Source organism: Nerophis lumbriciformis, linkage group LG03, assembly GCF_033978685.3.
Source record: "Nerophis lumbriciformis linkage group LG03, RoL_Nlum_v2.1, whole genome shotgun sequence".
In the NCBI taxonomy this organism is placed as follows: Eukaryota; Metazoa; Chordata; class Actinopteri; order Syngnathiformes; family Syngnathidae; genus Nerophis; species Nerophis lumbriciformis.
Genome location: NC_084550.2, coordinates 41367501 through 41392894, shown reverse-complemented (window position 1 = coordinate 41392894; position 25394 = coordinate 41367501). Strand labels below are relative to the sequence as shown.

The window sequence follows — 25394 nt, the reverse complement described above, 5'->3', positions numbered from 1 at the left end:
CGCTTTTCTCAAGTGATTCAAAGCGCTTTACATTGTGAAACCCAATATCTAAGTTGCATTTTTAAACCAGTGTGGGTGGCACTGGGAGCAGGTGGGTAAAGTGTCTTGCCCAAGGACACAACGGCAGTGACTAGGATGGCGGAAGCGGGGATCGAACCTGCAACCCTGAAGTTGCTGGCACGGCCGCTCTACCAACCGAGCTATACCGCCCCAAAAGCATTCACACATATTGTTATCTACACCAAAATTAATCTATTTATTGTGTGAATGCTCCAAAGCATTCACACATATGGTTTTCTACACCAAAATTCATCTATTTATTATTATTATTGTGTGAATGCTCCAAAGCATTCACACATATGGTTTTGTACATCAAAATTCATCTATTTATTCTTATTATTGTGTGAATGCTCCAAAGCATTCACACACATGGTTTTCTACACCAAAATTAATCTATTTATTATTATTGTGTGAATGCTCCAAAGCATTCACACATATGGTTTTCTATGCCAAAATTCATCTATTTATTGTGTGAATGCTCCAAATCATTCACACATATGGTTTTCTACACCAAAATTCATCTATTTATTGTGTGAATGCTCCAAATCATTCACATATATGGTTTTGTACATCAAAATTCATCTATTTATTCTTATTATTGTGTGAATGCTCCAAAGCATTCACACACATGGTTTTCTACACCAAAATTAATCTATTTATTATTATTGTGTGAATGCTCCAAAGCATTTTCTGCGCCAAAATGCATCTATTTATTGTATAAATGCTCCAAAGCATTCACACATAGGGTTTTCTACACTAAAATGCATTTTTTTATTGTGTGAATGCTCCAAAGCATTCACACATATGGTTTTCTACACCAAATTATATCTATTTATTGTGTGAATGCTCTAAAGCATTCACACATATTGTTTTCTACAACAAAATTCATCTATTTAAACTTATTATTTTGTGAATGCTCCAAATCATTCCCACATATGGTTTTGTACACCAAAATTCATCTATTTATTCTTATTATTGTGTGAATGCCCCAAAGCATTCACACAAATGGTTTTCTACACCAAAATCCATCTATTTATTGTGGGAATGCTCCAAAGCATTCACGCATATGGTTTTCTACACCAAAATGCATCTATTTATTGTGTGAATGCTCTAAAGCATACACACATATGGTTTTCTACACCAAAATGAATCTATGTATTGTGTGAATGCTCTAAAGCATACACACATATGGTTTTCTACACCAAAATGAATCTATGTATTGTGTGAATGCTCCAAAGCATTCACACATATGGTTTTCTACAACAAAATGCATCTATTTATTGTGTGAATGCTCCAAAGCATTCACACATATGGTTTTCTACACCAAAATGCATCTTTTTATTCTTATTATTGTGTGAATGCTTTGGCGCATTCACACACATGGTTTTCTACACCAAAATTAATCTATTTATTATTATTGTGTGAATGCTCCAAAGCATTCACACAAATGGTTTTCTACACCAAAATGCGTTTATTTATTGTTTGAATGCTCCAAAGCATTCATACAATAAATAAATACGGTTTTCTACAACAAAATTTATCTATTTAAACTTATGATTTTGTAAATGCTTTCATTTTCCATTTTCCTGGAAATTCTAACTCTTCAACATTCAAAGCATTCCAACATTCAAACCATTTCTACATTCATACTACATTATGTCAGCCTTTCAGTTCAACTTCAGCATGCCTCTTCTAGTTAGTAATGCTGTCAAACGATACATTTTTTAAAATAGAATAAGTAAAAAAGAGCCCAATACTTGGTTACCAATGCAATGTTATTGTTAGAATTGATAGAAGGTAAAGGACCAAAGTAAATTGTGTCATTAATCTGTGCATATACGTGTTAATGCAATATTTTTTCGTGATTAATTGCATGATTTAAACTTAACTTAATTATCTTTGACAGCCCTAGTTATTAGATTATGACAATACACAAACGTCCTGTGTAACAAAGCGAACATGGATGTTTTGTTCAGATAGCTTAGCATATTTTGACATAAACTGGTTTGTTTTTAAAGTTAAGTTAAAGTACCAATGATTGTCACACACACACTAGGCGTGGTGACATTATCCTATGCATTTGACCCATCACCATTGATCACCCCCTGGGAGGTGAGGGGAGCAGTGAGCAGCAGCGGTGGCCGTGCCCGGTAATCATTTTTGGTGATTTAACCCCCAATTCCAACCCTTGATGCTGAGTTTTTAGCGTCTTTAATGTACAAAATGTATCAAACGCATCCTTTCATTTTACTGAATGAGGCCTTTGCTGGAATACGTTTGGACACCTTTGTACTAAAACTAACTAAAGTAAAGATGGAGTTGATTTCGACTGCCATTTTGAATTTAGTTTTATTTGTAAAAAAAAAAAAAAAAAAACGTTAAAAAAGCGTTTTAGTTATATTTTAGTCACCTAAATTAATTTAGTTTTAGTTGACTAAATTCCTCAACATTTTCGTCGACTAAAATTCCAGTAAATGACTAAAATATACATTTTAAAGGATAACGCATCTTTGAAGTTGTCTTAAAACCACTTTTATTAAGGTTATTGCTAGAGATGTCCGATAATATTGGACTGCCGATATTATCGGCCGATAAATGCTTTAAAATGTAATATAGGAAATTATCGGTATCGGTTTAAAAAAGTAAAATTTATGACTTTTTAAAACGCCGCTGATTACACGGACGTAGGGAGAAGTACAGAGCACCAATAAACCTTAAAGGCACTGCCTTTGCGTGCCGGCCCAATCACAAAGTATCTATGGCTTTTCACACACAGCCATACAGGTCACACTGAGGGTGGCCGTATAAACAACTTTAACACTGTTGCAAATATGCGTCACACTGTGAACCCACACCAAACAAGAATGACAAACACATTTCGGGAGAACATCTGCACCGTAACACAACATAAACACAACAGAACAAATACCCAGAACCCCTTGCAGCACTAACACTTCCGGGACGCTACAATATACACCCCTCGCTACCCCCTATCCCCGAAACCCCAACCCCGCCCACCTCAACCTCCTCATGCTCTCTCAGGGAGAGCATGTCCCAAATTCCAAGCTGCTGTTTTGAGGCATGTTAAAAAAAATAATGCCCTTTGTGACTTCAATAATAAATATGGCAGTGCCATGTTGGTTTTTTTTTTTCCATAACTTGAGTTGATTTATTTTGGAAAACCTTGTTACATTGTTTAATGCATCCAGCGGGGCATCACAACAAAATTAGGCATAATAATGTGTTAATTCCACGACTGTATATATCGGTATCGGTTGATATCGGAATCGGTAATTAAGAGTTGGACAATATCGGAATATCGGCAAAAAAGCCATTATCAGACACCTCCAGTTATTGAGGAGCATTTAAAAAACTAAATTCACAACAAGACCTGCACTCAATGAATATATCCATAAGTACATTTCACACTGTGTGTTATTATTTTAGCTGCAATTAAGCATTTTTTTTTCCAAATGTAGAACATTATATGACTAAAATAATCATGTGAAGAAACAAACAGGTGTATAAAATCAAGCACTTAGGCATGGAGACTGTTTCTACAAACATTTGTGAAAGAATAGGCCGCTCTCAGTGATTTCCAGCGTGGAACTGTCATAGGATGCCACCTGTGCAACAAATCCAGTCGTGGAATTTCCTCGCTCCTATTATATTATATTATATTCCAAAGCCAACTGTGGGCTTTATTATAAGAAAATGAAAGAGTTTGGGAACAACAGCAACTCAGCCCCCAAGTGGTAGGCCACGTAAACTGACAGAGAGGGGTCAGCGGATGCTGAAGCGCATAGTGCAAAGACTTTCTGCACAGTCAGTCGCTACGGAGCTCCAAACTTCATGTGACCTTCCAATTAGCCCACGTACAGTACGCAGAGAGCTTCATGGAATGGGTTCCCATGGCCGAGCAGCTGCATCTAAGCCATACAACACCAAGTCCAATGCAAAGCGTGGGATGCAGTGGTGTAAAGCACATTGCCACTGGACTCTAGAGCAGTGGAGACGCCTTTTTTAGAGGTGATGAATCACGCTTTTCCATCTGGCAATCTGATGGACCAGTCTGAGTTTGGAGATTGCCAAGAGAACGGTACGATTCGGACTGCATTGTGCCGAGTGTGAAATTTGGTGGAGGAGGAATTATGGTGTGGGGTTGTTTTTCAGGAGTTGGGCTTGGCCCCTTAGTTCCAGTGAAAGGAACTTTGAATGCTCCAGAATACCAAAACATGTTGGACAATTCCATGCTCCCAACCTTGTGGGAACAGTTTGGAGCGGGCCCCTTCCTCTTCCAACATGACTGTGCACCAGTGCACAAAGCACGGTCCATAAAGACATGGACGACAGAGTCTGGTGTGGATGAACTTGACTGGCCTGCACAGAGTCCTGACCTGAACCCGACAGAACACCTTTGGGATGAATTAGAACGGAGACTGAGAGCCAGGCTTTCTCCACCAACATCAGTGTGTGACCTCACCAATGCGCTTTTGGAAGAATGGTGGAAAATTCCCATAAACACACTCCGCAACCTTGTGGACAGCCTTCCCAGAAGAGTTGAAGCTGTAATAGCTGCAGGTGGCCAAATACTTTTGGCAATATAGTGTACTTTTCTTGCACAACATTGTGGCCTGACTGCATTGAACTAAATGATAATAGTAATATATACAAGAAATACAGGTACAATAATGAAACAAGAGTTCCCTCAGTCAAACTTACTTTTATCCCTGGGGTTGATTTATAGTCACGGCTATTTTTTTTTAACCCCCTTTGTTGTCTTTTCGGTGTTTCTACCTTCTTAAAATATTGTTCCAGTCTAGTCAGAAAGGATAACCGTCTGTTATTTCACTTTTATGAACACTGATACTCTTTAGTTTTAATGACAGTTGATTGCAATAGTCAAGAGGTGGGTAACACAATTAGAGCAGTGTATTTAGAGCAGTGCTATCAAATGATGACATGTTTTAACCACATTAATCACACCTTAGCAACACAAAATAAAAATGGATACTTGCAGGAGTTGGAGAAAGCCGGACTCTTGAACAAGACCAAGATTGCAGAAGGAGGCCGGAAACTCAGGTGACTCTTAAGTCTGTGAAGTGAATTATATTTATATAGTAGTAAATAATATATATATAGTATTAATATATATTATATAATAATAATTATATATTACAGTAATAATAGTGTTATGTTGAGTTATACATTGACTTGAAGGACCCAGTGTGAAATGTACATATGTGTGTTGTGTTGTGTTGTAGGAAAAACTGGAGTCCATCCTGGGTGGTGCTGGTGGGGAACAGTCTAGTTTTCTTCAAGGATCCCAAATCCCAGACGCCTTCAAGCTGGGTAAAAGCTCACTCAAGCATTAAAGTTGGCACCTTGTGTAAATCGTGACTAAAAATGGAATACAATGATTTGCAAATCCTTTTCAACTTACATTCAATTGAATAGACTGCAAAGACAAGCAAAATCATGAACTTAGAATTTAATGGCAGCAACACATTGCAAAAAAGTTGTCACAGGGGCATTTTTACCACTGTGTTACATGGCCTTTCCTTTTAACAACACTCAGTAAACATTTGGGAACTGAGGAGACACATTTTTGAGGTGGAATTATTTCCCATTCTTGCTTGATGTACAGCTTAAGTTGTTCAACAGTGTCCCTTCTGCTATTTTAGCCTTCATAGCCACGCTGTTTTAACACATTCCTTGGCATTGTCTTGCTGAAATAAGCAGGGGCGTCCATTATGACGTTGCTTGGATGGCAACATATGTTGCTCCAAAACCTGTATGCACCTTTCAGCATTAATGGTGCCTTCACAGATTCAAGAGTCAAGATGCTTTATTATTGTCCATTCTTTAACATGTACAAGACACATAAGAACTGAAATTACATTTTCGACAGTCCCACTAAGAGCAGACATACGTTACAGGGAGACAAGACGGGACCGCCAACGGATCAGCCACTTACGGCGCTCCTTAAAAAAGGTGGGGAAAAAGGTGATATTGGGAAAGTGGGGAAGAGTAAAAAATATCAGTCTAAAGCTGGACCCTCGGGAGGGGGTCCAGACTGAGTCCAAGGAAAAAAAACTCATTTAGCATAGCACACATAAACATGTTACATATAATCACCAGAGGTGGGTAGTAACGCGCTACATTTACTCCGTTACATGTACTTGAGTAACTTTTGGGATAAATTGTACTTCTAAGAGTAGTTTTAATGCAACATACTTTTACTTTTACTTGAGTATATTTATAGAGAAGAAACGCTACTTTTACTCCGCTACTTTTATCTACATTCAGCTCGCTACTCGCTACTAATTTTTATCGATCTGTTAATGCACGCTTTGTTTGTTTTGGTCTGTCAGACAGACCTTCATAGTGCCTGCGTTTCAACAAATACAGTCACTGGTGACGTTCACTCCGTTCCACCAATCAGATGCAGTCACTGGTGACGTTGGACCAATCAAACAGAGCCAGGGGTCACATGACCTGACTTAAACAAGTTGAAAAACTTATTGGGGTGTTACCATTTAGTGGTCAATTGTACGGAATATGTACTGTACTGTGCAATCCACTAATACTACTAAGTTCCAATCAATCAATCAAAAGTGTGAAGGAAAAAAGACCATTTTTTATTTCAACCGTAAACCCCGTCAAAAGCCTAAAGACTGACTGCACGGTTCCTGTCTTCACAATAAAAGTGCCGCTCCATCGCGCCTGCGCTTTCAAAATAAGAGTCTCCGAAAGCCTGCGCAAACAAGCTAGCAAGCTACGGAGTTTGCCGCCAATGTATTTCTTGTAAAGTGTATAAAAACGAATATGGAAGCTGGACATATAAGATGCCAAAAACCAACCACTTTCATGTGGTATTGGACAGAAAGGAGGAACTTTTTTTCTCCTCCATTTGAAAACGTGGACGTTTGTCATCACTACTGTCTGATTACAATAAATGCAAGTCATCAGAATCAGGTAATACACCAACTTATATTCTTGTATTCATGAAAGAAAGGAATCTATATGTGTTAAACATGCATGTATATTCATTAAAACACTATTAACATGTAAACAAAAACGGCAAAAAATATATATATAAATTATATATTGTATATATCAATGTATGTATATATATATAAATATATATATATATGTATGTATGTGTGGGAAAAAAAAAATCACAAGACTATTTCATCTCTAAATATATATATATATATATATATATATATATATATATATATATATATATATATATATATATATATATATATATATGTGTGTGTGTGTATATATATATATGTATATGTGTGTGTGTGTGTATATATATATATATATATATATATATATATATATATATATATATATATATATATGATATGTGTGTGTATGTTACTCATCAGTTACTCAGTACTTGAGTAGTTTTTTTACAACATACTTTTTACTTTTACTCAAGTAAATATTTGGGTGACTACTCCTTACTTTTACTTGAGTAATAAATCTCTAAAGTAACAGTACTCTTACTTGAGTACAATTTCTGGCTACTCTACCCACCTCTGATAATCACAACAACTCGCAACAGAGGGGGGGGCGGGGGATTTTGAGGTCCTGGAGGCCGGCCTGCTGCTATAAAGCGCTACTCAGCCGTCCATAACCCCGAAGAGGAATTAAGCGGTGGTGAGGGGTGTTGTGTGGGGGTGGGGTGTGTGTTTGTATATAAGCCCATTGTCTTTGGGTGAAGTGTAATGTTCATGAGCCCAGAGTCGTTCTACATGCAATGCAGGCAAAGTTCGATTCCCAGGTGTCTTGAGGAGGGAGGGAGGTCAAAAGCGTTCATCTTTGAAATTCCTCAGGGGATGATTACATAACAGCCTGTTCTTGTCTCAAGGCCATTCGAGAATCGGCCAGCAGTTCTATTCGTCCATGCTGGCCCTCATGTCCAATCCTTCCTTTCCATGATGTGATCCATCTTGCGATTTAGTTCAGAAATCGCCTCAGACTGTGATCCCACAGCCCGGCCCATTCCATCCATTGCGACGAACAGCCTTTGGGCTCCTTGAGTGGCTGCCATCGTCTTACGAATTTTACGATACACCAGAGCAATGCCCAGCCCAATCAGCAGGTGCCCAGCGATCATGGTTCCAAATAGGTAGATGTCTTCCATGTCCTCGATGGAAAGTACTGAGAGGCACATGATTCTCCATTTGTCCCAGGAATATCTCACGTACCCCGCAGCAATGGTTCCATCAGGGCAGCCAAGCTCCCCCGAACCTCTTTTCCTTGTCGAAAAGATTTTGTCAATAGAGTCGAGAGTCCAGCTATTCAATTCCATGTCTGATGTTTAGATTTGGAGGACAGCGCAAAGAAATGGCTTCAAAAAAAGTTTAGACAAGACAAGACAAAAGAGAGCAAGCCAGGAAAAGACGGGAGGAGAAAAAAATGCGACCGCCCTCACCAGAGGCAAGACAGAAAAAAAAAATAACACAGATGTGTACGTTACCCATGTCTTGGGCACTAATACACCCCCATACCATCACAGATGCTGGCTTTTCAACTATGCGCCTATAACAAGCCGGATGGTTCTTTTCCTCGTTTTTCTGGAGGACACGATGTCCACAGTTTCCAAAACAATTTGAAATGTGGACTCGTCAGATCACAGAACACTTTTCCACTTTGCATCAGTCTATCTTAGATAAGCGCGGGCCCAGCGAAGCCGGCGGCATTTCTGGGTGTTGTTGATAAATGGCTTTCGCTTTGCATAGTAGAGTTTTACCTTGCACTTACAGATGTAGCGACAAATTGTAGTTACTGACAGTGGTTTTCTGAAGTGTTCCTGAGCCCATGTGGTGATATCCTTTACACACTGATGTCGCGTTTTGATGCGGTACCGCTTGAGGGATCGAAGGTCCGTAATATCATCGCTTATGTGCAGTGATTTCTCCAGATTCTCTGAATCTTTTGATGATATTACAGACCGTAGACGCTGAAATTCCTAAATTCCTTGCAATAGCTGGTTGAGAAATGTTGTTCTTAAACAATTTGCTCAGGCATTTGTTGACAAAGTGGTGACCCTCGCCCCATCCTTGTTTGTGAATGACTGAGCATTTCATGGAAGCTGCTTTTATACCCAATCATGGCACCCACCTGTTCCCAATTAGCCTGTTCACCCGTGGGATGTTCCAAATAAGTGTTTGATGAACAATTCAGATTCTTCTTTTCCTCTTTGATCCAGAGGATATGACGTCCACAGTTTCCAAAAACAACTTGAAATTTGGACTCGTCAGACCACAGAACACTTTTCCACTTTGCATCAGTCCATCTTAGATGAGCTCGGGCCCAGCGAAGCGTTTCTGGGTGCTGTTGATAAATGGCTTTCGCTTTGCAAAGTAGTGTTTTAACTTGCACTTACTGATGTAGCGACAAACTGTAGTTACTTACAATGGTTTTCTGAAGTATCCTTTACACAGGGATCGAATGTCCGTAATATCATCGCTTACGTGCAGTGATTTCTCCAGATTCTCTGAACCTTTTGATGATATTACGGACCGTAGATGGTGAAATCCCTAAATTCCTTGCAATAGCTGGTAGTTGGTTCTTTTCCTCTTTGATCCAGAGGACACGGCGTCCACAGTTTCCAAAAACAATTGGAAACGTGGACTCGTCAGACCGCAGAACACTTTTGCATCCGTGTATATGTTGCAAAGAGCCCCTTTAAAGGCCTACTGAAATGCGATTTTCTTATTTAAACGGGGATAGCAGGTCCATTCTTTGTGTCATACTTGATCATTTCGCGATATTGCCATAGTTTTGCTGAAAGGATTTAGTAGAGAACATCGACGATAAAGTTCGCAACTTTTGGTCGCTGATAAAAAAGCCTTGCCTGTACCGGAAGTAGCAGACGATATGCGCGTGACGTCACAGGTTGTGGAGCTCCTCACATCTGCACATTGTTTACAATCATGGCCACCAGCAGCAAGAGCGATTCAGACCGAGAAAACGACGATTTCCCCATTAATTTGAGCGAGGATGAAAGATTCGTGGATGAGAAAAGTGAGAGAGAAGGACTAGAGGGCAGTGGGAGCGATTCAGATAGGGAAGATGCTGTGAGAGGCGGGTGGGACCTGATATTCAGCTGGGAATGACTAAAACAGTAAATAAACACAAGACATATATATACTCTATTAGCCACAACACAACAAGGCCTATATTTAATATGCCACAAATTAATCCCGCATAACAAACACCTCCCCCCTCTTGTCCATATAACCCGCCAATACAACTCAAACACCTGCACAACACACTCAATCCCACAGCCCAAAGTACCGTTCACCTCCCCAAAGTTCATACAGCACATATATTTCCCCAAAGTCCCCAAAGTTACGTACGTGATATGCACATAGCGGCACGCACGTGCGGGCAAGCGATCAAATGTTTGGAAGCCGCAGCTGCATGCTTACTCACGGTACCGCGTCTGCGTATCCAACTCAAAGTCCTCCTGGTAACAGTCTCTGTTGTCCCAGTTCTTCACAGGCCAATGGTAAAGCTTGACTGTCATCTTTCGGGAATGTAAACAATGAAACACCGGCTGTGTTATCCGGCACAACAGTCAGGGGGTGCATTCTACGGCGGGGGTGCGTTATCCAGCACAACACCTGCCGTAATACACCGCTTCCCACCTACAGCTTTCATCTTTGCTGTCTCCATTGTTCATTGATCAAATTGCAAAAGATTCACCAACACAGATGTCCAGAATACTGTGGAATTTTGCGATGAAAACAGACGACTTAATAGCTGGCCACCATGCTGTCCCAAAATGTCCGCTACAATCCGTGACGTCATCATACCAGACGTTTTCAGCAGGATATTTCACGAGAAATTTAAAATTGCACTTCAGTAAGCTAACCCGTATTGGCATGTGTTGCAATGTTAAGATTTCATCATTGATATATAAACTATCAGACTGCGTGGTCGGTAGTAGTGGGTTTCAGTAGGCCTTTAATGTCCATGCTAATGTCCCTTGGTAAGATATAATCCTCCTGATTTAACCGGCTGCGGATGGTGTCTTTGATGAAACCAGAAACCAGGCAACAGTCGCCCTGAGAGCAGTGTTGACCTGAGAGGAGCACAGCTGCACTGGGCCAATGAGCTGTCCAGCAAGAAGAACGTCTTTAAGGTAAATAACCCTAAAGGAACGCTCATTTTTCCACTACCGCACATTCCACTCTTGACTTTGTGTCCCAGCTGAGGACTGTCACGGGCAACGAGTTCCTGCTGCAGTCGGAGACGGGCTCTCTGATCAAAGAGTGGTACCACACCATCCAGAGCGTCATCCACAGGCTGGTGAGGGAGCCCGACCTCCAGTAGCGTCCCAGCCCGTGTAATATTCCACCCCCTCTTCCAGAACCGAGAGAACCCGTTAGACAACGTTCTGCTCTACTCCCTGAGGAGAGCGGGCAGCGTGGAGATGCTGGACCACAGCGGCGACGAAGACGACAGGCGAACGTCACGTAAGCGTTTGCCGTCCGACTCCCACTCCGCCGATACTCTGCCTCCCTCCTCCACTCTGGCATCATCATCATCATCATCGTCGCTCTTTTCTCTCCACCTCCACACAGGCTTCTTACATCCAGCCATCCTCTCCTCCATTCTCTCCTCTATTCAGCCCACTTACATTTTCACGTGGCCGCCATGGCAGGTCATCCCGCCACTGGCCTCGTCTCACCTGCGGCGCCGCCCGGCTCTTCCTCTTTTCATCCTCACCACTATCCCCTCTCATTTGCTGCCCCGCCCCATGCTGGGATGCCCCACACTGACCTCCTCCTTCTCCTCTTCTGCCCTCCGCCTTCGCCCTCCCCTTGCAGTCCCTCGCTCGGCCTCCAACCTGGAGAACACGGAGAAGAAGAGGGTGAAGACGCGCCTGAAGAAGCTCATCCTAAAGAGGCCTCCTCTGCAGGCCCTGCAGGAGAAGGGCCTCATTAAAGGTACATCTCCATTTGTATGAACTAGGGTTGTACGGTATACCGGTACTAGTATAGTACCGCGATACTAATCAATCATTTTCGGTACTATACGGTCTCTGAAACATACTGGCCCCACACCCAACCCCACCGCGTCGAAATCAAGTCGTGACATTGCTGGTTTTACAAGCAGAGGAGCATTTTCGGCGGCGCACACACAGAGTACTTACAAGCAGACACAGAGTGGAGACAGAAAAGGGAGAATGGACGCATTTTGGCTTAAAAACTAACGATACATGTGAAGTTATAACACTGAAACGCTCTCAGGAAGAGGTGCTTTAAGACCGGGCTACTTCTAAATCACTAATCCTGGTCTCCATGGCGACAAATAAAGTAAGTTTCTTACAAGTATCATCCCTGCAGGACGAGGAATAGCTAAACATGCTTCACTACACACCGTAGCTCACCGGTGTCAAATGTAAACAATCAATCAATCAGTCAATGTTTATTTATATAGCCCTAAATCACAAGTGTCTCAAAGGGCTGCACAAGCCACAACGACATCCTCGGTACAGAGCCCACATAAGGGCAAGGAAAAACTCACCCCAGTGGGACGTCGATGTGAATGACTATGAGAAACCTTGGAGAGGACCATATATGTGGGTGACCCCCCACCCCTCTCTGGGGGAGACCGAATGCAATGGATGTCGAGTGGGTCTGACATAATATTAAACAAACGCCATTGGTGGATCTACACCTAACATCCACTGTAATGATATCAAGTACAGGCACGTATCTAGTCGATACTACTATGATTTTGTTTTTCTGAAATGTATATTATGTTTATAAACTCAGTAAATATGTCCCTGGACACATGAGGACTTTGAATATGACCAATGTATGATCCTGTAACTACTTGGTATCGGATTGATACCCAAATGTGTGGTATCATCCAAAACTAATGTAAAGTATCCAAACAACAGAAGAATAAGTGATTATTACATTTTAACAGAAGTGTAGATAGAACATGTTAAAAGAGAAAATAAGCCGATATTAACAGTAAATGAACAAGTAGATTAATAATACATTTTCTACCACTTGTCCATAATAATGTTGACAAAATAATAGGTAGATAAATGACACAATATGTCAGTGGTTCTCAAATGGGGGTACGCGTACCCCTGGGGGTACTTGAAGGTATGCCAAGGGGTACGTGAGATTTTTTTTTAAATATTCTAAAAATAGCAACAATTCAAAAATCCTTTATAAATATATTTATTGAATAATACTTCAACAAAATATGAATGTATGTTCATAAACTGAACATCAAATCAAGTAGGCTATTCCATTCATTACAATGCAACAATGCAATATTCAGTGTTGGCAGCTAGATTTTTTGTGGACATGTTCCATAAATATTGATTCTAAAGATTTCTTTTTTTGTGAAGAAATGTTTAGAATTAAGTTCATAAATCCAGATGGATCTCTATTACAATCCCCAAGAGTGCACTTTTGTCTCGTGGGGGTCGCATATTCATGCGGGATCGTTCCTTCAGTGCACAACACGGACACTCCGGACAAAGACGTGAAGGTAAGAAATGATTTAATTAAATAAATCATAGGCAAACAGAAAAACAAGCAAAAGAAAAGCGTGCCGAACGCACGGGAAGCTAAGGCTAAACTTAGCACAGGACTCAGGAACATGAAAAACAAACCAACGTGATGGAGCTTACCGCAAACAAGGAGCACAGGACGAGTGAACAGAAAGGCAGGCTTAAATAGTGTCAGTGATGGAAAACAGGTGCGCGTCGGGAACACAAGCGGCAGGTGAAAATAATAAGTAACCATGGTGACGAAACAAACTCACAGGTGCACAAGCAATAACTAAAGGAGTCCAAAACTAACCAAACATAACTAAACAAAACATGATCCGACCACGGATCATGACAACTTTAAGTTGATGATTACTTCTATGTGTAGAAATCTTTATCTATAATTGAATCACTTGTTTATTTTTCAACAAGTTTTTAGTTATTTTTATATCTTTTTTTCCAAATAGTTCAAGGAAGACCACTACAAATTAGCAATATTTTGCACTGTTATACAATTTAATAAATCAGAAACTGATGACATAGTGCTGTATTTTACTTCTTTATCTCTTTTTTAACACCAAAAATGCTTTGCTCTGATTAGGGGGTACTTGAATTAAAAAAAATTTCAAAGGAGGTACATCACTGAAAAAAGGTTGAGAACCACTGCAATATATTACTGCATACGTCAGCAGACTAATTAGGAGCTTTTGTTTGTTTACTTACTACTAAAAGACAAGTTGTCTAGTATGTTCACTATTTTATTTAAGGACGTAACTGCAATAATAAACATATGTTTAATGTACCCTAAGATTTTTTGTTAAAATAAAGCCAATAATGCTATTTTTTGTGGTCCCCTTTATTTAAAAAAGTACCGAAAAGTATCGAAATAATTTTAGTACCGGTACCAAAATATCGGTATCGTTACAAAACTAGTATGAACACACCAACAGGCTAGATAGTATTCATTAACTATTAATAAGCAAAGTGTTGCTCCTTTGCATCAAAACAATTGTTTTTCTCACTTAGATAGGGCCAAAACCAGCACACCCTCCTGGTATTGGAGTACCGTATTTTTCTGGACCATAGGGTGCACCGGACTATAAGGCGCACTGCCGATGAGCGGGTCTATTCAGATCTGTTTTCATACAAAAGGCGCACCGGATTATAAGGCGCATTAAAGGAGTCATATTATTATGATTTTTTCTAAATGTAAAAGACTTCCTTGTGGTCTACATAACATGTAATGGTGGTTCTTTACTCAAAATGTTGCATTGATGATGTTTTACAGATCATCTTCAAGTCGCTTTCTGACAGTCACTTAAGGATGCGCCGTTTTGTGGGCGGTCTTATTTACGTGCCTCCACTTAGACAGCGTCTTTTCTTCGTCATCTTTGTTGTAGGAGTGTAGCGTGCAAGGACGGGTGTAGAAGAAGTGTCAAAAGATGGCGCTAACTGTTTTAATGACATTCAATCAATAACGGAGCAGCGTCTCCTCATCCGTGGCTCACCAGTGCAACAACAACGCCGGAAATGTGTCCCGTGAAAAACCGTCCGACCGGAACTCTCGAATAACTAAAGTTCCTTGGGTGGATAATAGAACTCACTACACCGGTATGTTTTAGCGCTTTCATGGCGAGTTTACTGACAGATATAAGTAAAACCTTTACACTACTTTATATTAGAAATGGCAACAGCGGAGGATGAAAGTCCCATAACAAGAAGATAGAGAAAAAGAAAAGATTATTGACTACAAAGGCGGACGCGCGCACATTTTCAGGACTTATGCAGATCCCAAATACAGATCAGCAGGTACCAGAAGGTAAGAAAAGTTTGTTTTGCATAATATTGCGAAACAAAACGCCAGATAATATGTCTTACCTTATACACACACCATAATAACACTCCTATGTTGAAGCACAGTACAATCCATCAAGCGGTGCGGCTTCATAGCTTACCAAAGTCCTACTAAAACATTTTGATGGATTTTTTAACGCCGTGTGTAATGTTCTATATTTTCAATGGAACATATAAAATGTTGGTGTTGTTTACTTGAGTCGTATTGCAGTCTGCACGTATCTCTCATGTGTGACCGCAATCATATTGCAGTCTACACATATCTCTCATGTGTGACTGCCATCATATTGCAGTCTACACGTATCTCTCATGTCTGACTGCCATCATGTTGCAGTCTACACATATCTCTTATGTGTGACTGCCATCTACTGGTCACACTTATCATTTCACCATGTACCAAATAAAATAGCTTTGAGGTGGGTAAGCTCAACCAAATGTATTCCTTATATTAGGTGCACCGGGTTATAAGGCGCACTGCTCGAGTTTTGAGAAAAAAAAATAAAAATGTAAGTGTGCCTTATAGTCCGGAAAATACGGTGGGTCGCAAATGACCCAGGGGCCGCTCTTTGGACACCACTGTTCTATATTGTCCGTAGGTTTGAATGGTGCTTTGTCTGTAGTATGCCCAAAGTCAACTAGGATAGGCCACAGCTCACCTGAGACTCTAACGAAGACAAGTCGTATAGAAAATGAATGAAATAATACCTTTATAAAATAATTATCAATTAAAAGTGAGCATTATCATCAATTTCCTCACTGTACTAATTATGCACACTATAGAATATAGAGCCAAGCACTTGGGCTGCCTTGCATCATCAAGAGGTGGTCTCCCAGTACCCACTCTCAACGTACCACATGAATTTCTCAGCACTCAGAAAGTCAATGTGTATTACAGCCTTCTGAACAGTGTGTGTCTGTGTGTGTGTGTGTGCGTTCTTGTATTTCTACCCTTCTTGAGACATCAACAAGGAAAAGTACCTTCCATATGAGGACCGGTGAACAAGTTGGGACATAAATCATGGTCCCAATACGGAAAACCATTGCATTTAATAGATAGGCAAATACTAGAGTCCGTGAACATTGCTCCAAAGTCAGGTTTTTTTTGTTGATTTAATGTGCATACAAAAGTAAACATTGACAGGTGCAAAGGCAGCAATATATGATAAAACAAGACGGCAGCTAAAGAAGGACTTACCTATTCATTCCCGAAAAAAGCCGCCAAGTGAACAGCTGATTTTACGACTTCCGGTGCTGACGTAAGACAACCCATATGTGACCATAGGATGAACAAATACACTACGCTACTAAGACTATAGTGGCCATTAACAGTTAGCTTCTACAGCTGGGTTGCCTAAAGTGCGGCACAGGGGCCATCTGTGGTCCCTGACTCCTTTGTCATCGGCCTTAAACACATTACAAATCTATAAAAATGAGGGTGGTCCCAAAAAGGAGGGATTTTTCAAAATGACTGTGTGTCGGTTTTAAGTGTTCCCCTTCTGGTCAACATATGAAATAACAAGTGTGTGTAAAAATTTTAAGTGCTCCCCCTCTGGCCAACATATATAATAACAAGTGTGTGTAAGAAACTGAAATGCGCCGCTTTTGGCAAAAATTAATTTAAAAATAAATAAATGAATATGTACATAGAGACATATTTGTCAGGACGTGGACTATGGGGTGTTTGTTTTCCCGAGATGCAAGTAAAGCTGGATCGGACATGGCTTGGAGGTAAATACATGATTTTATTTTAACACTAACAAAAGGTACAAAACTAAAGGTGCGCACAAAGGCGCAGAACAAACTTGACTAATGAAACAAAAACTAGCACTTGGGCAAAAAACTATGAACATGAAACAAATAAACACTTACTGTGACAAGAATACACAAAACTCACGTGGCAAGAAACGAGCAGCATGAAAACTATGGCAGCATGACAATGGCATGAGTAGTAAGGATGTCAGACAACATGGGTGTCAAGGAGGTAATGTCGCCAGCCAGACTGCCTGGCAACTGCAAGCTTAAATAATACCGACATGATTAGTGACAGGTGCGCGAGCGCAAAACGTGAGACAGGTGAAACTAATGAGTAGTCATGGAAACAAAACAAGCAAGAGTGCACAACCAGGAACTAAAAAGAGTCCAAAAAACAAACAGCACATGGCCAAACAAAAACATAATCAACAGACATGACAATATTGTAATAACTTGAAGTAAATAATGAAGATTAAAAACCAATTATAAACAAAACATTTAAAAATAAAATAAATTAACTAAAAGCAGTCTTTTTCTCACAATGTGTCGGCTTTTTTCTTAAAAAATTGGGAACAATTCCTCATATTCTTTCTCTTTCTTTAAAATTGCAATATTTTCTCGTAAAATGATTACTTGTTCGTGTAAAATGATTCCTTTTTAATGCAAAATGGTGACATGTGTCACATAAAATTCTGACTTTTATCACAATATTGCCAATTTTTGTTTTGTTTTTGTAAAATAGCAACATTTTTTTGAGTAAAATATGTCCGATAATATCGGCAGGCCGATATTATCTGACATAATGATAAATGCGTTAAAATGTAATATCGGAAATTATCGGTATCATTTTTTTAATTATCGGTATTGGTTTTTTTGGGTTTTTTTTTATTAAATCAACATAAAAAACACAAGATAAACTTAAAATTAGTGAACCAACCCAAAAAACCTCCCTCCCCCATTTACACTCATTTACACTCATTCACACAAAAGGGTTGTTTCTTTCTGTTATTAATATTCTGGTTCCTACATTATATATCAATATATATCAATACAGTCTGCAAGGGATACAGTCCGTAAGCACACATGATTGTGCGTGCTGCTGGTCCACTAATAGTACTAACCTTTAACAGTTAATTTTACTCATTTTCATTCATTACTAGTTTCTATGTAACTGTTTTTATATTGTTTTACTTTCTTTTTTATTCAAGAATTTTTTTTAAATTTATTTATATTTTTTTAGTATTTAAAAAAAAAAAGTACCTTATCTTCACCATACCTGGTTGTCCAAATTATGCATAATAATGTGTTAATTCCACGACTGTATATATCGGTATCGGTAATTAAAGAGTTGGACAATATTGGAATATCGGATATCGGCAAAAAGCCATTATCGGACATCCCTAATTTTGGCAAGTAAAATTCCTATTATTACTGTGATATTGCCCAAATTTTTAAGTGTTCTTATAAAAATGGTGACTTGTGTCGCGTAAAATTGCGACTCTTTTCGTAAAATTGCCAAAATGTGAAGCTTTTCTTGTAAAATTGCGACTGTTATTGAGTAAAATTCCAACTTTTATCATAATATTGCACCAATCTTCCGTTTGTCTTGTAAAATGTTGACTTGCGTTGAGTAAAATGACGACTTTTATTACAATACTGCCAAAATTCTACGTTTTTCTTGTGAAATTGTGACCTTTTTCCTGTGACATTCCAACTCATTTTTCACAACAAGCTTTTTTATATGTGCATAGTATGTATATGTTATGAATGTTGTAAGTACACATCTTTATATATCTAGAAAGGGTGGTCCTAAAGAAGGAGGAGTTATTTGGAGGTCTTAAGAAGGTTACAAATACAAGAATGTGTGTGTGTGTGTGTGTGTGTCGTCGCCCCTCAGATCAGGTGTTCGGCTGTTGTCTGGAGATGCTGTGCGAGAGAGAGAAGAGCACGGTCCCTCGCTTCGTCAGGCTGTGCACAGAGACGGTGGAGAAGAGAGGTAGACTGAAAGCACAACAAGACACACTTCAATTGCAAACTTGTTCATTGCTCCAGTATGTGATGGACAAATAAAAAGACGTTTTCTGCCAGGACATGAAATATTGATGAAATATTTTTTTCTGCAGAGCATTTTTTATGCCCTCCCCAGAGAGAGAGAGAGAGTTTGCAAGAAATGCAGTCTTTTTCTTTTAGATCTGCCAAGGACATTGTTTTCATCTTTATGTGTTGGCCAGCTGAATTCAATGGATAACATTTTGAATGCAGGACATATTGTCTATATTTAAAAAAAATAAAAATGACTGGCCTGATTAAAATAATTGTTGTTTACGGCGGTCACTCACCCTGTCCGGTCATCACATACAGTCGTGGTCAAAAGTTTACGTACACTTGTAAAGAACATAATGTTCACAACTCTTATTTTTTTGTGATAGAGTGATTGGAGCATATACTTGTTGGTCACAAAAAAACATTCATGAAGTTTGGTTCTTTTATGCATTTATTAAAGTTAAAGTTAAAGTTAAAGTACCAATGATTGTCACACACACACTAGGTGTGGTGATATTTGTCCTCTGCATTTGACCCATCCTCTTGTTCCACCCCCTGGGAGGTGAGGGGAGCAGTGGGCAGCAGCGGTGCCGCGCCCGGGAATCATTTCTGGTGATTTAACCCCCAATTCCAACCCTTGATGCTGAGTGCCAAGCAGGGAGGTAATGGGTCCCATTTTTATAGTCTTTGGTATGACTCGGCCGGGGTTTGAACTCACAACCTACCAATCTCAGGGCGGACACTCTAACCACTAGGCCACTGGGTCTACTGAAAATGTGAGCAAATCTGCTGGGTCAAAAGTATACATACAGCAATGTTAATATTTGCTTACATGTCCCTTGGCAAGTTTCACTGCAATAAGGCGCTTTTGGTAGCCATCCACAAGCTTCTGGTTGAATTTTTGACCACTCCTCTTGACAAAATCGGTGCAGTTCAGCTAAATTTGTTGGTTTTCTGACATGAACTTTGGGAAGGCCATTCTAAAACCTTCATTCTAGCCTGATTTAGCCATTCCTTTACCACTTTTGAGGTGTGTTTGGGGGTCATTGTCCTGTTGGAACACCCAACTGCGCCCAAGACCCAACCTCCGGGCTGATGATTTTAGGTTGTCCTGAAGAATTTGGAGGTAATCCTCCTTTTTCATTGTCCCATTTACTCTCTGTAACGCACCAGTTTCATTGGCAGCAAAACAGGCCCAGAGCATAATACTACCACCACCATGCTTGACGGTAGGGATGGTGTTCCTGGAATTAAAGGCCTCATCTTTACTCCTCCAAACATATATACGTTGTTCTTAAACTGTTTGACTATTTGCTCACACAGTCGTGGATAAAGGGGTGTACCTCGCCCCATCCTTTCTTGTGAAAGACTGAGCATTTTTTGGGAAGCTGTTTTTACACCCAATCATGGCACCCACCCGTTCCCAATTAGCCTGCACACCTGTGGGATGTTCCAAATAAGTGTTTGATGAGCATTCCTCAACTTTATCAGTATTTATTGCCACCTTTCCCAACGTCTTTGTCACGTGTTGCTGGCATCAAATTCTAAAGTTAATGATTATTTACAAAAAAAAAAAAAATGTTTATCAGTTTGAACATCAAATATGTTGTCTTTGTAGCATATTCGACTGAATATGGGTTGAAAAGGATTTGCAAATCATTGTATTCCGTTTATATTTACATCTAACACAATTTCCCAACTCATATGGAAACAGGGTTTGTACTAAACTAAACTAAACACACTCAGGTTGACTTTATGGAACAAACACAAAGCTCCCCGTGCAAGCATTTAGTGAGTACCGTATTTTTCGGAGTATAAGTCGCACCGGAGTATAAGTCGCACCTGCCAAAAATGCATAATAATGAAGGAAAAAAACATGATGCAACTTTCATAAACTATGAAAAAAACTGCGACTTATAGTCCGAAAAATACGGTAATTGTTATTGCAGGCTGAGGAGCTGACTTTGTTGTGTATGTTATGTTGCAGGATTGGACACTGACGGCATCTACAGGGTGTCTGGGAACCTGGCGGTCATTCAGAAACTTCGCTTCCTGGTCAACCATGGTGAGGATAGCAGTGGGACTGAAAGGCGTATGCTTAATTGTCATCAAATGAGCCACAAATAATAAACGAGAGAGAGAGAGCCCAGGTTACTTGGCTCCAGCACCCCCCGCCACCCCGTAAGGGACAAGCGGTAGAAAATGGATGGATGTGCACGGAGAGACGACGCCTAGTGCGGTGTTTTTCAACCAATGTGCCGCGGCACACTGATGTACCGTGAGATATTTTTTGGTGTGCCATGGAAAATGATGCAATTCCACTTAATTCAGGCCTGGGCAATTATTTTGACTCGGGGGGGGCAAATTTAGAGAAAAAAATGTGTCTCGGGGCCGGTATATCTATTTTAAGGAAAACTAATACAAAACCTCACAATAAAGTCTGATTGAATGCTAAAAATGTTATGACAGACCGCCTTAAAAACGGAATAGAATGGGTTTTTTTTCTATGAAGGATAAAACACTGAATATTGACAACATATGAACGTCACACCCCTTCTCAATCGACATATTTCACAATCAAGTGAAACGCAACAAAAATGCAACAAACACAGCGAAATATGAACGTGAAGGGTAAAAAAACAAAAAAACATCTACAATCTGATATACAGTATTTGATACATCACTAAGCTTTAGAACTTTGTTGTAAAAATCTCCTTCCACGTCTGTCCCTGACACCCACACTTCAGGCTCTGGAAACACTCTGTGGAAACGCTCCCCACCCACACTGCTTGGTGCCTCGTCTGAGCTGCTGTGACTTAGATCACCATAGTAACTAGTAGGGTTGTACGGTATACGGGTATTAGTATAGTACCGCGATACTAATGAATCATATTCGGTACCATACTGCCGCTGAAAAGTACCGGTCCGCCACACCCTAAGATTTGTTGTTAAAATAAAGCCAATAATGCCATTTTTTATGGTCCCCTTTATTTAGAAAAGTATCGGAAAGTATCGAAAAGTCTCAAAATAATATTGGTATCAGGACAACACTAGTCACTAAAATATCATGCAAAAGCGCATTGAAATACTTTGTATGGTTCAAGACTTACGGTCATTAGAAAACATCACTGCACATCATAATGGCAGCTACACTTTACATCTTAAAGAGCTAAAAAAATATTTGGGAATGTCCGGCGGGCCAGATTGAAAAGCTTAACGGGCCGCATGTGGCCCCCGGGGCCTTAATTTGCCCAGGTCTGACCTACTTGGTCAAACAAATATCGTTTGCAAACTAATGAAAGGTTTGAAACAGAGATGTGAAGTGAATTATATTTATATAGCGCTTTTCTCTAGTGACTCAAAGCGCTTTACATAGTGAAACCCAATACCTAAGTTACATTTAAACCAATGTGGGTGGCACTGGGAGCAGGTGGGTAAAGTGTCTTGCCCAAGGACACAACGGCAGTGACTAGGATGGCAGAAGCTGGGATCGAACCTGGAACCCTCAAGTTGCTGGCACGGCCACTCTACCAACCGAGTTATACCGCCCCAATATGCCATTATCGATGTCCGATAATGGCTTTTTTGCCGATATCCGATATTCCGATATTGTCCAACTCTTAATTACCGATTCCGATATCAACCGATACCGATACATATACAGTCGTGGAATTAACACATTATTATGCCTAATTTTGTTGTGATGCCCCATTGGATGCATTAAACCAGGGGTCACCAACCTTTTTGAAACCAAGAGCTACTTCTTGGGTACTGATTAATGCGAAGGGCTGCCAGTTTGATACACACTTAAATAAATTGCCAGAAATAGCCAATTTGCTCAATTTACCTTTAACTCTATGTTGTTATTAATAATTAATGATATTTATCTTTGTGGAAACACTGATCATCTTAATGATTTCTCACAATAAATATATATAGAAACAGATAAATATCAATATGCAACACTTTATTTTTATATTTTCTATAAGTGCACATTTTTCAAATTGAACATTTTCAAATGATCACTTCTAAGACAGTCTTGTGAAATCACAATATCCCATTTTTACTAGCTAGCCACTAACATTTTTTTAACAAATCATGAATTACTTTGCACCATGTTTGTACAAATAATAACTCATGTAAAATACAAAAGTCAACTCTCAAATTTTTAAATAAATCATGTCACACTTTGAACTGGACACCAAATCTGTTATCTGTTTGTTTGTCAGTTAGTGAAGACCAAGTCTTTAAAATATTTTCTTGGATTTTCAAATTCTATTTGAGTTTTGTCTCTCTTAGAATTAAAAATGTCGAGCAAAGCGAAACCAGCTTGCTAGTAAATAAATAAAATGTAAAAAAATAGAGGCAGCTCACTGGTAAGTGCTGCTATTTGAGCTATTTTTAGAACAGGCCAGCGGGCTACTCATCTGGTCCTTACGGGCAAATTGGTGCCCGTGGGCACCGCGTTGGTGACCCCTGCATTAAACAATGTAACAAGGTTTTCCAGAATAAATCAACTCAAGTTATGGAAAAAAAAATGCCAACATGGCACTGCCATATTTATTATTGAAGTCACAAAGTGCATTATTATTTTTTTAACATGCCTCAAAACAGCAGCTTGGAATTTGGGACATGCTCTCCCTGAGAGAGCATGGGGAGGTTGAGGGTCTGGGGGTAGCGGGGGGTGTATATTGTAGCGTCCCGGAAGAGTTAGTGCTGCAAGGGGTTCTGGGTATTTGCTCTGTTGTGTTTATGTTGTGTTACGGTGCGGATGTTCTCCCGAAATGTGTTTGTCATTCTTGTTTGGTGTGGGTTCACAGTGTGGCGCATATTTGTCACAGTGTTAAAGTTGTTTATACGGCCACCCTCAGTGTGACTTGTATGGCTGTTGACCAAGTATGCGTGGCATTCACTTGTGTGTGTGAAAAGCCGTAGATATTATGTGACTTGGCCGACACGCAAAGGCAGTGCCTTTAAGGTTTATCTGTACTTCTCCTTACGTCCGTGTACACAGCGGTGTTTTAAAAAGTCATACATTTTACTTTTTGAAACCGATACCGATAGTTTCCGATATTACATTTTAAAGCATTTATCGGCCGATAATATCGGGAGTCCGATATTATCGGACATCTCTAGTTTGAAACAGTAGCCTATATGCATACCTTGGTAAAATGTCTCCTCTTTAGTTTTGCATGCTCTACTTATTTTCACCAGTATAACCATTGCTAGAGTTGTTTGTAGTTGGTTTTAGTCTTTGTTTTCTGATAGTACTGACAATAACCATAGGATTGTTGTGATATTGTACGCAGGCATGACATATTTCTTCCTGAAATTAGCCTCATTTCTGTGCAAAATGTGTTGGTTAGAGCAGAGCATTTTCCTCCCAAATATGTTTTTATATCCAACAGTGAGTTTCTTTGACTTCATCACATTCCCAGGACAATAGTAAAAAAAAATAGGGAATTTCATTGTCATCCCAAATCGCCTTTAAATCAGTAAAAATGATTAATTGAGGCAAGTAAATCATTTAACATCAGCTCTTCTGTGCTGTTCTACCAATCAGACAAGTTCACTAGTTTTGTTTGATTTGGAAATTCAAAGAGGAAAAGTTGGTATTAAATATATTGAGTAGATTAGTATTGTGGTGCTCTGCTTCAACATTAGGCAGTAAAATAAAAGCAATTTTTTTAAATTAAATTTGATGATTTGAGGGTTGTACAATATACTGGTACTAGTACAGTACCACGATACTAATGAATCGTATTCGGTACTATACCGCCTCTAAAAAGTACCGGGCATGGCGGCACGTCGTCGTCACGTCGTGACATTGCTGGTTTTACGAGCACAGGAGCATGTTCGAGAATGGATGCATTTTGGCTTAAAAGGTAAAGATAAAGGTGAAGTTATAACACTGAAACACCCTCAGGAAGAGGTGCTTTAAGACATGGCTAACTAGCTAGCGGAAAATGTCCGGCCGTGTTTTAGCGATTTCTAAATCACTAATCCTCCCCTCTATGGCGACAAATAAAGTAAGTCTCTTGCAAGTAGCATTATCACTGCAGGACGAGGAGTAGCTAAACAAGCTTCATTACACACCGTAGGAGGATACAATAGCTCACCGGCGTCACAATGTAAA

General features: G+C 39.7%; 1 protein-coding gene across 4 annotated transcripts in view; it reads left to right on the top strand.

Annotated features, from left to right (window-relative positions):
• The window catches only part of arhgap9 (Rho GTPase activating protein 9), a 221890-nt gene that overhangs the window by 164640 nt on the left and 31856 nt on the right, over window positions 1-25394 (top strand). For all 4 annotated transcript variants that reach the window (XM_061937756.2, XM_061937757.2, XM_061937754.2 and 1 more), the window contains exons 10-17: window positions 5081-5142; window positions 5325-5412; window positions 11138-11233; window positions 11302-11400; window positions 11462-11567; window positions 11922-12041; window positions 19113-19211; window positions 21246-21323. In XM_061937756.2, coding sequence (XP_061793740.2) covers window positions 5081-5142; window positions 5325-5412; window positions 11138-11233; window positions 11302-11400; window positions 11462-11567; window positions 11922-12041; window positions 19113-19211; window positions 21246-21323 — 748 coding nt within the window. The remainder of the gene's footprint in view (window positions 1-5080; window positions 5143-5324; window positions 5413-11137; window positions 11234-11301; window positions 11401-11461; window positions 11568-11921; window positions 12042-19112; window positions 19212-21245; window positions 21324-25394) is intronic.